Below are 17639 nucleotides of genomic sequence, written 5' to 3' on the forward strand. Positions count from 1 at the left end.
TTAACGGGATAATGGGGGAAGGGTGTCCATTGATTCTGAATGTCCGTTAAATTGAACGTAACCTATTGGCCAGTTTTTAATATAATGTACGATATACAATATTATAATATATAGTACTGTACATTATAAAGTTATTGAAGTATTTATTTGTTATTTATTGTACTTAGTCACTGTCTCTCGCATTAGCTAGGTAGTGCAAGGAAACAAATGAAAGAATGGCCTAACCCACCCAACATACACATGTATATACCTAAACGCCCAGACATGCACATATACATACCTATACTCTTCAACGTATACATGCATATCCATACTCAGGCATATACATATATACACATGTACATCCTTCATCTATTCCTGTCGCCACCCCACCACTCGTGAAACAGCAACCCCCCTCCCCTCACCCCGTGCACATGTGAGGTAGTGCTAGGAAAAGACAACGAAGGTCACATTTGTTCACACTCATTATTGAAGTATACTAAAGAATATATAATATCTACTCACCTGTCCACATAATAACTTGAGGCAGACTGAGACCGAAACAAAGCAAGTATACCCCATGCCTCCAAAAATAAGTGTAATATGAAATGTGCATAGTGTGGTGTTTTGAGATTTTTTTTTTTACTTTTATGAATTTTTTTTTTATTAATGTTCTGTATTATTTTTTGTCCTTGTCAAATCCGAAATCTATTATATTGGGGTCAGTTGAATTTAGGGTTTACTGTAATGGTATTTGATGAAATGCACACTGAATGATGTATTTGTTGTATTAACGTATAATATAATGAAGCCAAAGTATATTTGTATTTCAAATAAAGAGAGACACGAGCAGTGATAGTCTTACAGTATAAGGCAATACTCATATTCAGAATACACCAACTTCAAATAAAACAAATGGCAAATACTTTTGTCTCTCATCTGTGTTGGTAATTTTATAAAAAAACACCTGTAGTAGAGAAGGCTCTTAGAATCGAAGGATGATTGCTTTGACCTTTCCAGTGTTAACTTTGCTGTTTTGAGTGGAATATTGCTGGGAATTTTTTAGTACTAGTAATGAATTTCCTAGGAACTGAATTATCAATTTTACCCACAGGCATATTGGGAGCTGGGATCTTGGGGTCCTGCTTGATTAACCATATTGTTCATGTGTCAGTAATCGTAGTTGGTCGGCAGCCAACAAATGGGGAGGTATATTACCAATAATACCCGATTGGGTATTGGGAGGGTTAGTGACATCTGCTTAGTGAGCCAGCAGTTTAGTGATTGTCATGTGGCATTTTTCTTACCCAGGTAGCTGTCTTTTTTTTCTGCATCACTAACATGTGGACTACTGGCATTTTGTCCACAAACACAATCCTTGTCATATGTAACACTTGACACAGTTAACTTACTCGGCTTATTCTTTGTAACTCGATTTTCCTGCAGTGAGCAGTATGTGCTAGCCCTGTCTTTTGGTAAAATGGTAGGAGCAGTAGATGCAAGTAGTAGGTAGGATCATTAGGTAGAAAAATTAAGTAGTAGTAGTAGGTAGGAGCATTAGATAGAAATAGCCATTTGGAACTTTAGGTAGGAGCCTTTGCAGACACTGTGCTGGAGTTGCCCTTTGCCAGTGGCCTGTTAAGGGTGAGGCACTAAAGGCTAAGAAGCGGCACTGGAGTTCTTTAGTTATGGAGACTGTTTCCATGGCCACCCCTATGAGGAAGTTCCAGTTGGAACAGATGTCATAGATTTTTTTTTTTTTTTTTTTTTTTTTTTCTTTTTTTTTGCTGTCTCCCGCGTTTGCGAGGTAGCGCAAGGAAACAGACGAAAGAAATGGCCCAACCCACCCCCATACACATGTATATACATACACGTCCACACACGCAAATATACATACCTACACAGCTTTCCATGGTTTACCCCAGAAGCTTCACATGCCCTGATTCAATCCACTGACAGCACGTCAACCCCGGTATACCACATCGCTCCAATTCACTCTATTCCTTGCCCTCCTTTCACCCTCCTGCATGTTCAGGCCCTGATCACACAAAATCTTTTTCACTCCATCTTTCCACCTCCAATTTGGTCTCCCTCTTCTCCTCGTTCCCTCCACCTCCGACACATATATCCTCTTGGTCAATCTTTCCTCACTCATTCTCTCCATGTGCCCAAACCATTTCAAAACACCCTCTTCTGCTCTCTCAACCACGCTCTTTTTATTTCCACACATCTCTCTTACCCTTACGTTACTTACTCGATCAAACCACCTCACACCACACATTGTCCTTAAACATCTCATTTCCAGCACATCCATCCTCCTGCGCACAACTCTATCCATAGCCCACGCCTCGCAACCATACAACATTGTTGGAACCACTATTCCTTCAAACATACCCATTTTTGCTTTCCGAGATAATGTTCTCGACTTCCACACATTCTTCAAGGCTCCCAGAATTTTCGCCCCCTCCCCCACCCTATGATCCACTTCCGCTTCCATGGTTCCATCCGCTGCCAGATCCACTCCCAGATATCTAAAACACTTCACTTCCTCCAGTTTTTCTCCGTTCAAACTCACCTCCCAGTTGACTTGACCCTCAACCCTACTGTACCTAATAACCTTGCTCTTATTCACATGTATTCTTAACTTTCTTCTTTCACACACTTTACCAAACTCAGTCACCAGCTTCTGCAGTTTCTCACATGAATCAGCCACCAGCGCTGTATCATCAGCGAACAACAACTGACTCACTTCCCAAGCTCTCTCATCCCCAACAGACTTCATACTTGCCCCTCTTTCCAAAACTCTTGCATTCACCTCCCTAACAACCCCATCCATAAACAAATTAAACAACCATGGAGACATCACATCACATCACATAGATATTTTTTTTTATTGTTATACTTTGTCGCTGTCTCCCGCGTTTGCGAGGTAGCGCAAGGAAACAGACGAAAGAAATGGCCCAATCCCCCCCATACACATGTATATACATACGTCCACACACGCAAATATACATACCTACACAGCTTTCCATGGTTTACCCCAGACGCTTCACATGCCTTGATTCAATCCACTGACAGCACGTCAACCCCGGTATACCACATCGCTCCAATTCACTCTATTCCTTGCCCTCCTTTCACCCTCCTGCATGTTCAGGCCCCGATCACACAAAATCTTTTTCACTCCATCTTTCCACCTCCAATTTGGTCTCCCTCTTCTCCTTGTTCCCTCCACCTCCGACACATATATCCTCTTGGTCAGTCTTTCCTCACTCATCCTCTCCATGTGCCCAAACCACTTCAAAACACCCTCTTCTGCTCTCTCAACCACACTCTTTTTATTTCCACACATCTCTCTTACCCTTACGTTACTCACTCGATCAAACCACCTCACACCACACATTGTCCTCAAACATCTCATTTCCAGCACATCCATCCTCCTGCGCACAACTCTATCCATAGCCCACGCCTCGCAACCATACAACATTGTTGGAACCACTATTCCTTCAAACATACCCACATAGACATACCCACATAGATATGGTTAGATAAACAATAATTGTATTACACTTGCAAGTTGCTTTCGTCATGTATTTCCATGCTGAGATAGTTTTCTCTGCTTCATTTGCAACTTTAATGCTGACTGCAGTTTCATGTGAAAAAACATTTTGCACATTAATGATTTTTGATAACTTTAGATGGATCTCCTTTCTGTACAGGTATGAGGAATCTCGCCGTGGCATTAAACGTCCAGCAGAGGACCGTGAACGAAGGGAGTTCTTTGAAGACCGTAAAAGGCCAGCTCCAGACAATCGATCACGTTTTGAAGATGGTCCTGGACCTCGAAGGTTTGTTTAACATCCAATGCCATTTAAAGGATGTATAGCTAATGAAATGTAGTAACTTTTATCTTTTTATGTTTCATTGTTGTCATTGTCTGCTTTTAATGACATTTATTTTTGCATTGTATCCCATTGGCATTAGATTTTGCAGTTAGGCAAGGTTTTTGTTTAGTTTAATGTCTGATGCAACTTTGAATATCCTTTCTTTTGCCTGGCTTTGATCTAAGTTTTAACACATCAACCATTTTATCCAGTTTTGATTCATTTGAATGGTGGCACATTCCATATCTAGACTGTACTCTGTATTTGCAGGATGGGTCATTCAGATCACTATGTAGTTGTTTTGTCTGACTGAGGTGGGGAAATAACTCGTTAATATTACCATACTTGTCTTACCTTGTTTTATGTTTGACTTTCTCAGAAGCTGCAAAGTGTTTTCTCTGCCATGGTTTCTTTGTTGTGCTTAAGGCATTATCCAACATTTGTGGCAAAGCTAAGAATATGGGTACAGTATCTTGTTTTATGGAATAATTCTTATACTCATGAATAGTTAAACTAATCTATTCCCACTTAAGATCATAACTAGTTGTGAAGATTCTAGTTTAGTATGTGTGTTTTTGTATATTTGATTACCCATTTGTATGGTACGGTGAGGAAGTTCTTCAATCATAGAATCTCATCTCTTGAACTTGCTTGTTTGTGTAATTTTGATGACTTCATTTGTCAACGATGTGCGATTAGCTTACATATGAACAGTGCCTTACGAATGCAGATTGGTTCTTTGTGTTAGTCTAGTTTTGATATAAAGGTTTATATTTGTTGATGGCTGTGCTGTTAAAAAGTGAATATGGCTTTGGATCCAAGTGGTATGCCTTTAGCAAATTATGCATAACTGTTTGGTCTTTTGAGATGAGTAAATAAATGAAGAAGAGGGCAGAAGTGGTAACTATGATTAGAAAGGCTAGCATTTCAACTAGACCTGACTGTTTTGCCTGGTAAAGGGGACTTCTCAATCAGTGATTCATGATTTTGTGACAGTTGAATTTCAACTGATCTATGGTAGTGGCATAAGGTGCTTAAGGCCTCCATATACAACAGTTACACTTGTAATTTATTTACCCTTCACAATGGCATGAGGAGAAAGTTATAGTAGACTGTTAAATGTTGGTGACATTGAGCAGTATTTGCTCCTTACTGATCATGAGTCTACTCAGTACTGATTTATTGCTTTTGCTCATGAAAATTCTTTCTTTTTTCTTATACCTTTTTGACGGTTCCCACATTAGTAAGGTAGACCCAGAAACATAAAAGAAAGGCCTCATTTGCTCACATCCTTTCTCTAGCTGTCATGTGTAGTGCATCAAGTTACAGACCTCTGTCCACAAACAGGGCCCACAAAAAGGTTCTGTGTTGTCTCCCTGCCTCTTCATATGCCCTGGTTCATTTTCGTTTTTATAGAAAATTTAGTTGTTAGCATAAAGAATCATGTGCATCTAAATGCTACATGAATGACGTGGTGAAAGTCAAGATGTGTTGCCACTAAGCTGTGTAGTATTTATTACTACCACAACATATTTCTGCACCAGAATTTCTATTTCTTCTGGCATGAGTTAAGGCCTGTTTCAATTGTTTCTGTGGTGTTTTCACATTTTTATAGGATTTTTCTGATGAGTGAAATTGTTCTTCCCTTGAGAAACAACAGTTTTTCAGAAACATTAGGAAATATATGCATTTGCTTAAGGCATAAATTGCTTGCAAGACAAGGGTTTATGAAACATATTATAATCCTGAATATGAAACAGGATCAAACCCTTACTGAATTCTGGAACTTTACATCTCTTTGAGCAGAAAAGTTCAACAGTACATGTCTTATTCATTATAGGATTCTGTGGTGTTGTGGTTAGATTTACTGACCATGAATCAGCACAGGTCTGCCTGGAGATGAAATCAGCCTACAGCAAAACCAGGTGGTGTTTTACATGGGCCTTGGTCAATTAATGAGTACCTGGCTTAGAATGGGGTGTAAGTAGATAGATTAATGATGAATTATTGATGTAGGCAGCCATAGATTAATGATGAATTATTGATGTAGGCAGCCATTTGGTTGAAAATATACAGCTAAAGTATTATAGATATTACAGAACTGGAAGTCCATGGTATTTGCTAGTTAACTCATTATATATGAGCTTAGAATTAGGATGAGCTGGATATTTCCACACTTTGGATAAGGATATGGATAATGTAATTTAGATAACCAGGTTGGCAGGTATACATGGATGTTCACAGAGTCAGTCTTGTTTTATTTTTTTTTTTTTTTTTTTTATCATACTTTATCGCTGTCTCCCGCGTTAGCGAGGTAGCGCAAGGAAACAGACGAAAGAATGGCCCAACCCACCCACATACCCATGTATATACATAAGCGCCCACACACGCACATATACATACCTCTACATTTCAACATATACATACATATATATACACAGACTTATACATCTATACACATGTGCATAGTCATACTTGCTGCCTTCATCCATTCCCGTCGCCACCCATTCACATATACTTTCCATATATTCCTGGGAGAGGTAAGACGTAAATCTACTCAGTGTCATGTTGATCACAATTACACGGAAGGTAGAGGAAAAGCGATGTAATTAACGTAATCTGTGACATGAGTTCTGGCAGCTCGCATGTGTAACCCTTGCTTATTAGACCCCCCCAACCCCCACCCCCTCAACTACTAAACAGCCCCCCCCCCCCCCCCCCCCCCCCCCCCAACATTAGCTCACAAGGTTTCCTGTGTTAGATTTGCAACATTAGCTCCCAAGGTTTCCTGGTTAGATTTGCATAAGTCCTCATCATCATCATCATCATCGCCTGGTAAACACATCTCTTACGAAACTGTCTGGCTGCAGATCTACGCACCAGATCCTGTCAACGGGATTCGATCCTGGTATGCTTGATAAGCGCAGCAACACCAGACGTAAACATTAACACCAGCTGTAAACATGAACACCAGCTGTAAACATAAACACCAGCTGTAAACATAAACAACAGCTGTAACCATCAACACCAGCTGTTAACATCAACACCAAGCTCTTGGAATGAACACCAGTAGTTAACATTAACACCAGCTGTTAACATTAACATCAGCTGTTAACCTGAGCACCATGATGATAGACGCATTCCTAGTGTGGGCCAATCATTCCATATCTGCTGGGGTTTACTTTGTCCCAGTAATGAATGTTGCTCCTGAGGCAGCTGACCATGCAACTCCCTCTCTCTCACCACTCATGCCTTTCCGTCGCCCGTCGGTGATGCAGCTGCCCCTCTTCCCCTTCGGCAGGTATCATTTCGAATAGCGATGTCTCCAGCAGCCTTCTGGTGCTCCTGCCACCGAGGCTTGGGGTCCATGGCACGTCCTTGGCGCCTGCAGCTTCCCACAGATTCTGTGTGGTGATCAGCGACATGAGGATTGACCGTTGCGATGCCTTCCTTCCCTCATGAAGAAAGAGGTGTAGAATTCTCTTCAATCTATCATCCTTCTATCCTTCTATCTCCCTACGACAACCCTCTAAGACTCAGGCTTGCAAACACCTATGGAGCTATACCATATGATTTTGATTGGTCTTGATGAATTGTTTTCTCAGTCTTTCTATCTATCTGTATATCTGATGTATGTTCCAATTGGAACACCCTCAGATTAACAGGAAACTAATCTGTTCACTTATAAAGCTATGCATTGTTCATGGATTGTTAAAAAGTTCAATGTAGTAATTATAGAACTTTTAGTCGTATGTCAGTCTGTATGAGCTCTGATTGGAACAGGTTGATGGTGGCAACAAATGGCAGTCTGTGGTGGAGTGGCATCAAGGGAGGATGTGTCTATGACTGGTGTGTCAGCAGTTTATTGCCATACTGCCATGTGAACTGCCCACGTTGGTCGAAGATGATGGACGGGTTCAACAAAATGAGGGCCTCTTAGTAGATGGTGGAAGAAGAGCCCAGGATGATTTTGCATTTCCTTTTCTGCACTCTGTCTAGCTGGTCCTTCTATGTAGCTGTTAGTAAAGAGGACCAGGTTGGGGAAGTGTAGACGAGCATAGGTTTAATGAAGAAGGTATAGACATTCTTAAGCTCAGTTGGTGGGACACCTAGTGATTTCAGTTGGCAGAGAAGACATAGGTGGTATGAGGTTACTTTGATGGTAGTGATAACATGACTTTTTCAGTTCAAACCATTGTCTGTTGTGACACCAAGCAGTTTGAAGTCTCTTACTGCATTGAGGATGTCAGAGCCTAGTATGATGTCCGGCAACAGGATATTGTCTGTTCCTAGGTTGATGTTCATCATCACAGTCTTGGTGAGGTGGGTTATTAATGACATTGGCTGTAGTCCACTCTTGTAGGTTTCTGAAGGGCACTGAAGTCAGGAGAGTTGTTTTTAGTAGTGATGCCAAAGGTTGAGTTATCTACATACTTCCAGTGTTGGTATGTATCCTTCAGGGCATTATTGATAAGGATGAGGAAGCATAGTGGCCCCATCTGGATACTCTTTGATACACAGCATGTTAGGGGTATTGATGCTGATGTACCTACCCTAAAGCGGACGGTTTGGTGTCCCCTGGTCAGGAAGTTCACCAGCCACGAGACAAGGTTGATGGCTTTCTATATGATGATGTTATGGTATACAGAAAGCCGAAATGAAGTTTACGAAGGTGAGTGCCATCAAGGTCTTAGATTTCTCCAAATTGTGATAAACGAAGATTAGGAGGCTTGAAAAGGCTGTGAATTGTACAGGAAGAATTCATGTTTCCAAATTACAGTGGAATTTATTAAAAAAGGGGGTTAGTGTGGTGTTGACTGGTTGATGAGGATATTCATTGTATGTATGGTTCATGGTGAAGTGCCTGAGGATTGCCGGAATGCATGCACAGTGCTATTGTACAAACGCAAAGGGGATAAAGGTGAGTGTTCAAATTACAGATGTATAAGTTTGTTGAGTATTCCTAGGAAAATATATGGGAGGGTATTGATTGAGAGGGTGAAGGCATGTACATAGCATCAGATTGGGGGAGAGCAGTTTGGTTTCAGAAGTGGTAGAGGATCCTCTACCACTTCTGAAACCACACTTCACCATTGACCATACATACATTGAATATCCTCACCAACCGGTCAACAACACAGTCACCCCCTTTTTTGATAAATTCCACAGCAATACCATGCAAACCCGCTTCCTTGCTGGCTTTTATCTTCCGCAAAGCTTTCACTACCTCTTTTATTTATTTATCTATTTATTTATTTATTATCTATTTATTTATTTATAAGAATAGATAAGAATGAAATTACTGTGGGTCTTTTGAATCAGCAATGTCAGCATAGGCCCAGTCAAACTCAGAACTTTCACAAATTAACCTGGGAGTTAGGGTGATTGCTACAGTTCGTGAGCTGTCAAGAGATTCTGCGCTGGTGGATTTGGGTAGTGGGGTGATCTATGCTGTCTTCCAAGCCTTGGGGCATTTAGACTTCGGTTGAAGCATTAATTATGTTGGTTAGTGGTGTAGCTAATTCGTGGGAGAATTCCTTGTATAGCTTCATTGTAAGATTTGTGGGTGTAGTTTTTGACCATCAGATTTTAAGGTGCTGAAGATGCCTAGCTACTTATTACTCCTCAGCTTTGTTCAGGGAGGTGGGGTTTGTGCATATGCTCAGAGGGAGCTGATGTCGAGTTTTAGTAATTGTTGGCAAAAAGTCCTTGTTGTCCTGCTTGAAATGTTGCTCCTTGTTTGGGTAATAGCACTTCTTCTCAGCCTTTACTTCATATTGCACTTTGTTGCTTGTTGATGATGTTTTTCTGACTGTGGGATGCTCAATTTCACTCTTGCATGATCTGCTTAATGAGGAGGAGGATCTAGGGAGTTTAGTATTACCATATTCATGGGAAAGAAATGTTGGTAGGCTTGTCTGCTTTCATGATACTTTTTCCCCACATTATTTCACCATCATCTTCCCCAGTCACCTCAGTACAGTAATGATGTATTAATACACCCACCAACCAAGATTTTGCTTTGCTGAGTTGGTAAGTGGCTGATAAGTTTTGGTGTCACTTCCTGCTTGTCTTTTTAAGGTAATGAGGTGTGGGGGGTACCACAACACTTATAAATGAGTACTGTGTCCGAGAGAGGAAGAGGCTCTGGTAGTAGTTAGTGGTCAGCCATGTTAGTAAGAGTCAGGTCAAGAGTTTTTTGACCATGTATGGGAAAGTGAACAGTCTGAGGTAAATGTAGTTGTTCTTGGAGGATGTTCGTGTCTGTCTTATTGAAATCTCCATTTATCACAAGCTTGGAAAAAGGGTTCCTTGTCCTGATTATGTCAGAGGTGCAAGTAATGTGTTCCGTAAGTGCCTCCCTTGTCAGTGAGCACAGTGGGTGGTAGACCAGGCAGTAAATGATGGTTCCATCCTGACATGGATTCAGTGTGGGCAAAACCTTAACCCATAATTCCTTAGACCCCCAGGCTTGTTAATTGTCAGCTGAGCTGTGCATGTCATTGGGACAAAAGAGTGCCACATCTCCCCCATGCTTTGATGTGCGAAGGTGGTGGAAGAGAATGTTGTCACTCATGGTACAAATGTAGAGGATTTATCTGCTAGGCCTCTGTTATTGCTATGACCTGGCTGTATACTGAATTAATGGTAAAAGCTAGTTCCAATATTTTATAGGGCAATGGGGTCACATTTGGTAGCAGCAATGTTGGCAGGGTGTACCACTTCCTTGCGTCTTCAAAATTTTTCATTTGTTTGATTTGAGTTGGTTTGTGTCGCCTTAGTTACTAAATGTTTCAATTGCATTTCCATAATTGTTCCAGTTCTTACCTTTGGCATGAAATATATTTACCTACAGTGTCGGCGGAAAGAAATAACACATCCCATTGAAATGAAAGGGGAAATACGTCTCAAAAAAGACTGCCACAAACTACCTTATGTTAGCGGTGGCTCTCTCTGGCGACATCTGGCTTGTTTTCATGCCTCAAGTGTATCCCAGGGTGACTGACTGCCCCAGTTGCCTGAAAAAACTGCGGTGTGTGGACATGTCATTTTAGCACTCCTGCATGTGCTACCTCCCAGATACCTGCCCAACCTCATTTTGTGTCCCCATAGTGCCCCACATCAGTAAATATGTGTTGAACCATGACGTCGAAGGAGGAGAGGTCCTGTATCCTCGCTTTGAGGGAGGAAACCGTCTCCATTAAAGATATTTCTGCCCAAGTTGGACGTTCTCCGTCAACCGTCTTCAGGCTTCTTGCTGCCGGCAGGGCGCTTGCCCCCAACCAGGTTCCTGTCCCTAAACCATGCTCTGGGAGGCCAAGAAAAACCTCTCAGAAGACAGACAATATTCTACGGCATGAAGTGTTGAAAAACCCGTTTATTACGTCCACAGAACTCAAGAAAATGTACCCTGAGCTGCTAGGAAACGTTGCTACCTGCACCATTTGCGAATGCTTGCAGCGTCACCTCCACCTCCCGTCACGACACGCAGCAGTGAAGCCACTTGTAACAGCCGGCATGAAGCGCCGTAGACTTCAATTTGCACGAAGATACTAAGACTGGACCCCAGAGAAATGGATGCAGACCTGTTTCTCCGATGAATAGATCTTCAAGACAGTACATGTTTGTGTTAAGCGCTGCCGCAGAAGCCCAAACTCCAACCGCTACCATTCTAGATGCACCGCAAAAGTCGTCAAACACCCTCCTCCACTGATGGTTTGGGGAATTTTCAGTGGCGCCAACGGAGCTGGGGACTTATTTTTTCTCCCTAAAAACGAGACAATGTGTGCTGCAAATTATTTGGATGTGCTGAAGGATCACATGCACCATTTCTATGACCTTCATTGGCCCGAAGGCGTGTTTATGCATGATGGGGCCCCTTGTCATGGCTCAGACCTCATCAAAAAGTGGCTGGAGGACACAAACATCAAAGTGCTTGAGTGTCCAGGAAATTCCCCAGATCTCAACCTGATTGAGAATGCCTGGGCATGCATCAAGCATGAGTTATCCCTTATCCAGACGATGTCCGTCCCATGCCTAAAAGAGGCAGTCAACAAGGTGTGGAAAAATATTGACAAGGAATTCTTCAGATCCTTGGCCAGGAGCATGCCAGACCGTCTTGAAGAAGTTAGGAAGCTCAGAGGAGACATCACGAGGTATTAGGATGAACGAATATACCGTGATTGATCATTTTTTTCCCCTATTTCCCATTTCCCATTTTTGCTCTTCGTTTTCATTGTAGGTGTCATTTCTTTCCGCCGACACTGTATTCCTTTGGCAACTCAGGAATGTTACAAACATGCATATGACCTCCTGGAGAGTTTGATTGTGTGTTTATGTGAATGTGCTTGGTTATACATACATAGTAGTAAAGTCACAATACATGTATATAGTGTTTAAGAGATGGAGTAACACTGAGTGTAAAACTCGCACTGTAACATGCATACAGTGATCACATTATCATGTTTTGCAAAGCTCAAATACCTTCTATGTTTTCACTTTCATTGTAAAAAATATAGATTACACAGGAACAATTAAAGAAATGTAGTATGAGGAGTGATGTGTGTGGCTGGAAAGGTGTAAACAGTGTATGAAAGTGAGGCTGAATCTGGGGTGGCAAAGGTGAAGGTAACAAGTTAGGAATGGTTGTTATTTTGAACTTTATTAAGTATAAGAATAATGATAAAAGCAATAGGAAGGTTACCATTAATGATAAATTAACTTTGGCCCCAGTAACCTTTGTATTAAGCTTTGTGATGGCCTTGGATTTACTTTCCTTGGCTGGCCCTGGGCAGGTCTTTGTGACCTTTCAAGCATTTCATGCTACATTCGTTGTTTCAACTATATTGACTGCGCTTTGATCAGCTTTTCTTAGATTTGAAAGATAAAGCACCAATGAAGTTTATCAGTTGTGGAGTCTCTTCTGTCATAGCCATTCCCATAATGGAGTTGCTGAAAGGAACAGGCATGAAAAATATAGATAGGTAGATTGCACATTTTGTAAACTCAAAAAGCTATTCATCCCTAGAAAATTGATACGATGACGAGTGAGCTGTATTTCTTTTTCATGGTAATCTCCGCAGGATGTTTATCCTCATCACTTTATTCCTTATCTTCTGGCTTGAAAGTTTAAAGGGATTTCAGTGACTAATGTATCACTACTTGCATGACAGGAGCATTACTGTCTCTGTTCATCCATGTCACAATGATGTCTGCCTAATTCCTTGGAAGCAGTATTTTACATATGTTTGCCATGGTTTAGGAGATCTGCCCGCACCTTATACTGGTTGATTAGAAAACCCACCAATACATCTGGTGAATCAATGTTGTTAAGTTCTTTTAGTGGACATTGTTAGGCCTTATTAAGTGTGGACCAAGTAACAATATCCCAAGCATCTGCTGTACAATAAATGGTTTTGTTGATGGCCTTAAAATTGTCGAGTTATCCATCTCTCCTTCACTACTTCACTGTTCATTGCAAGAACCCACCATTGTATTTGCACTTAATATATAACTGTTGACCTTGCCCTCTGACTTAGGATTTGAAATGTTTGCGATCTTTGTACCTTTCCTACTTGTCCTCCATTTTTCCTCTTGAGCAAGTTAGTATAATAAACAGATGAATGAGGAATAGAATTGTTTGCCATATTCCATGTTAGTGAGATACACCAGGAACAGATGAAGAAAAGGCCTTATTTGCTCACATTCATTCTCTATCTCTATTGTAATGTGAATTATAAACCAGTCTGCCAGGTGAGTGTGGTTTGTAAGGCACTAGAAAAGGTAATCAAAGCAAAAGGAAGTGGATGACTTCCACTGTAACCACACTTTTAGATTTCCATGGGAAAGTGAGGTCAGTAATGGACAAAAGAAAGGTTTGGGTGGATAGTTTGTATTTTTTTTTTTTTTTTTCAAACTATTCGCCATTTCCCGCATCAGCAAGGTAGCGTTAAGAACAGAGGACTGGGCCTCTGAGGGAATATCCTCACCTGGCCCCCTTCTCTGTTCCCTCTTTTGGAAAATTAAGAAAAACAAGAGGGGAGGATTTCCAGCCCCCCGCTCCCTCCCCTTTTAGTCACCTTCTACAACACGCAGGGAATACGTGGGAAGTATTCTTTCTCCCCTATCCCCAGGGATAAGTTTGTATTTGTACTGCCATGATATTGACCTTAAACTGCATGGAAAACTTTTTTCCTCAAGAAGCCAGATCACCAGGCAGGAATAAGTAGGAGACTCAAATGGGTTTAGATCATGAACAGATTGCTGTGGGATTGTGTTATAGAACCTTTGCTTTTCTAGATAAATGTAACTGACTTGCCTGAAGGTATGGACTCCTACTTGAATATGTTTGCAGATGTTGCAATGGTCATGAGGGGTACTGAAAAGCATGGAGGGTTACACCAACTTACAATAGGACCTAGACATACTCCAAAGTTGGTGTGATATGTAGTTGATGAATTTCGCCCTTAGTAGATCCTTAGTAAATTAAAGATTATGAGGATGGATCACAGTGAAAGAAGGTATAAACCGCAGGAATCTGTGTGAGAAAGACTTTGTCAGCATCATCCCTGACTTGTTACTAGAGTCCTACCTTTGGAAAACTGTAATAGAGACCAACTGTTTATTGTCAGCACCATCCCTGACTTGTTACTAGAGTCCTACCTTTGGAAAACTGTAATTGAGACCAGCTGTTTATTGTCAGCACCATCTCTGACTTGTTACTAAGAGTCCTACCTTTGGGAAACTGTAACAGAGACCAACTGTCTGCCAGCAAGTATTAGAATTGCTTCAAGTTCAGAGATATGGAAATATTCAGGAAGCTCATCTCATTGTTCATAAGGATAGACCTGGAATTTGCCTTTCAAGTTTGGTCTCCACATATAAAGAAGCACAGAGCTAATAGAATTCCTGACAAGAGCCAAAAGGAGGTTTTGCCAGAATTAAGAGAGGCCTATTATTTGTCAAGTGTAGATTAGAAAGGAGTAAAGGGTGACCTAATTACATACATTGATTTATTAAATGACATTGATAATGCAGTGAACAGTTCCTTGAAAGATGTAGGATGAGAACAACCAAAGGGCAAAAATGAAATTATGCAAGAAACTTGAAAAAACACAAATTGCTCTATGGTATGAGTTGTGGATCAAAAAAAATGAATGCAGACATTAGTAATGCAGACAGCATATAGAATTTAAAAAGTTGTGTAATAGTACAGAATGGTCAAGAGGTGGGTTTCCACAGGTGTAAAATGCCCTCTCCACACAGTACAAATATGTAATTACACACACCATCTCTGAAGTTGGTTTTGGTATGTAGTTGAGGAACTTAACCCGAGGGAATTTAAAGCCCTGGAGATGGGTCATAGAGAAAGAAGGCCATGATATTTCCATTGAAGCCTCTGCAAACACTGTGCCAGACTTGCCCTCCGCTAGTGGCCTGTTAATGGTGAGGCTTTAAAGGCTGAGAAGTCGCACTGGAGGTCTTTAGTTATGGAGACTGTTGCCATGGCCACCCCTTTGAGAGAGTTCCAGTTGGAACAGGTGTCAAAGATACAGATAGATAGATAGATATTTTCTTTAAAGCAGGAAATGAACTGCGGGAATCTCTTTGTGAGAGAGACTTGAGAGTTAACTTCCTCCGTAACCTGTTGCCAAAGAATATTAAGGGGACTAACTGTCTGTTAACATATATTAGAATTGCTTTAACATTCATGGGTAAGGAAATAATCAGCAAGCTGTTCATATCATAATGAGACCAAAACTAGTATAGGCTCCTCCTCAAGTTTGGTCATAGCACCTAAAAAAGCATTGAGAGCTAGCAGAAAAAGTCCCTAAGAAAGTGACATAGGTGGTATCATAAATAAGGTAGCTGAGGAATGTAACCAAGATGATGTCAGTATTAAGAGAGGTGTTATAAGAGAATGACTAGAGGCCTTAATTTTCCCCTCTTCGAAGATACAAGAGTGAGGGATGACTAAATCACAGCAATTTTTTTTCCAAACATTGATGACAAGGACAGTGATCAGTTCTTTGAGACATGTAAGGATAGAACAGCCACTGGATGTATGTGAAATTAAGCAAGAAAGTTAACAAAGATTTGAAGAAGTACTTCCATAGAATAAGAGTAGTGGATGAATGGAATGAAATGACTGAAGAAGTGGTTAATGTAGACTGTGTACAGAAATATAAGAAATTGTTTTATAAAGAGTGTTAAAGATATGAAGCTTCGTGAGGGTAAGACTCTTTTCTTGTACAGCACAAATAGTTAGTTACATACGCTCAGGGAAAGGCTTGAGGCCTTAAACTTGTCCTTCATAGAAGAGAAAGGAGTGAGGTGAGACATGATCACAACCTTTGACAGTGAGCATTACTTCAAGAGATGTAGATATAGAGCAACCTGCAACCAAAGGTTGTTGAAAATGATGAAGTACTTTTTTAGTATGAGTGATAGGTGAATGGAATAAATGGAATGAGGATGAGGTAAATATGGACAGCAAACAGAAATATAAAAATTCGTATGTTTGTAGAGAATGGTCAAGAAATGAAGTCCCACAAGGGTTAAATGTCCTCCCAGTAGATTGAAATTGATAATTTCACACACAAGTCAAGGTGTACAGGGTCAGTGCTTGTTATCAAAAAGAAAAATATAGAAAAATGTAGAGGCATAATGGTTGATGAGTCACATTAATGGACTTAAAACCACAGAATAGTATAAATTGTATACTTCTGTGCTGAAAAAGGACTGGTGATTGGGAATACCTGGTTTAAAAAGAGAGATATAGATAAGTGTACTTATGTAAGTAGGAGAGATTTCCTAAGAGCATTATAGGATTATGTTTTAATTTATAGGTGCGTGAAAGCGAGACTTTTGGATGTTAATGTACTGAGAGGTGCAACTGGAGGGATGTCTGATCATTGTCTTGTGGAGGCGAAGGTGAAGATTTGTAGAGGTTTTTTAGAAAAGAAGAGAGAATGTTGGAGTGAAGAGAGTGGTGAGAGTAAGTGAGCTTGGAAAAGAGACTTGTGTGAGGAAGTACCAGAAGAGACTGAGTGCAGAATGGAAAAAGGTGAGAGCAAAGGAAGTGAGGGGAGTGGTGGAGGAATGGAATGTATTTAGGGAAGCAGTGATGGCTTGTGCAAAAGATGCCTGTGGTATGAGAAAAATGGGAGGTGGTCAGATTAGAAAGGTTAGCGAGTGGTGAGATGAAGAAGTAAGATTATTAGGGAAAGAGGAGAGAGGCATGTAGATGATTTTTGCGGGGAAATAGTGCAAATGACTGGGGGATGTATAAAAGAAGGAAGCAGGAGGTTAAGAGAAAGGTGCAAGAGATGAAAAAGAGGGTTAAATGAGAGTTGGGGTGAGAGGGTATCATTAGATTTTAGGGAGAGTAAAAAGAAGTTTTGGAAGGAGGTAAATAAAGTGCGTAAGACAAGGGAACAAATGGAAACATCGGTGAAGGTGGCTAATGGGGAGGTAATAACAAGCACTGATCATGTGAGAAGGAGATGGAGTGAGTATTTTGAAGATTTGTGTAATGTTTTAGATGATAGAGTGGCAGATAAAAGATGTTTTGGTTGAGGTGGTGTGCGAAGTGAGAGGGTCAGGGAGAATGATTTGGTAAACAGAGAAGAGGTAGTGAAAGCTTTGTGGAAGATGAAAGCCAGTAAGGTGGCGGGTTTGGACGGTATTGCAGTGAAATTTATTAAAAAAAGGGGGTGACTGTGTTATTGTCTGGTTGGTTAGGTTATTCACTGTATGTATGGCTCATGGTGAGGTGCC

The 17639-nt window shown here is 40.8% G+C and overlaps 1 protein-coding gene across 6 annotated transcripts in view; it reads left to right on the top strand.

Moving 5' to 3' along the window:
- Positions 1 to 17639, top strand: part of LOC139757844 (uncharacterized) — a 255572-nt gene that overhangs the window by 200487 nt on the left and 37446 nt on the right. For all 6 annotated transcript variants that reach the window (XM_071678740.1, XM_071678743.1, XM_071678741.1 and 3 more), the window contains one exon: positions 3696 to 3824. In XM_071678740.1, the coding sequence (XP_071534841.1) occupies positions 3696 to 3824 (129 nt within the window). The remainder of the gene's footprint in view (positions 1 to 3695; positions 3825 to 17639) is intronic.

Source organism: Panulirus ornatus, chromosome 28, assembly GCF_036320965.1.
Source record: "Panulirus ornatus isolate Po-2019 chromosome 28, ASM3632096v1, whole genome shotgun sequence".
Taxonomy (NCBI): Eukaryota; Metazoa; Arthropoda; class Malacostraca; order Decapoda; family Palinuridae; genus Panulirus; species Panulirus ornatus.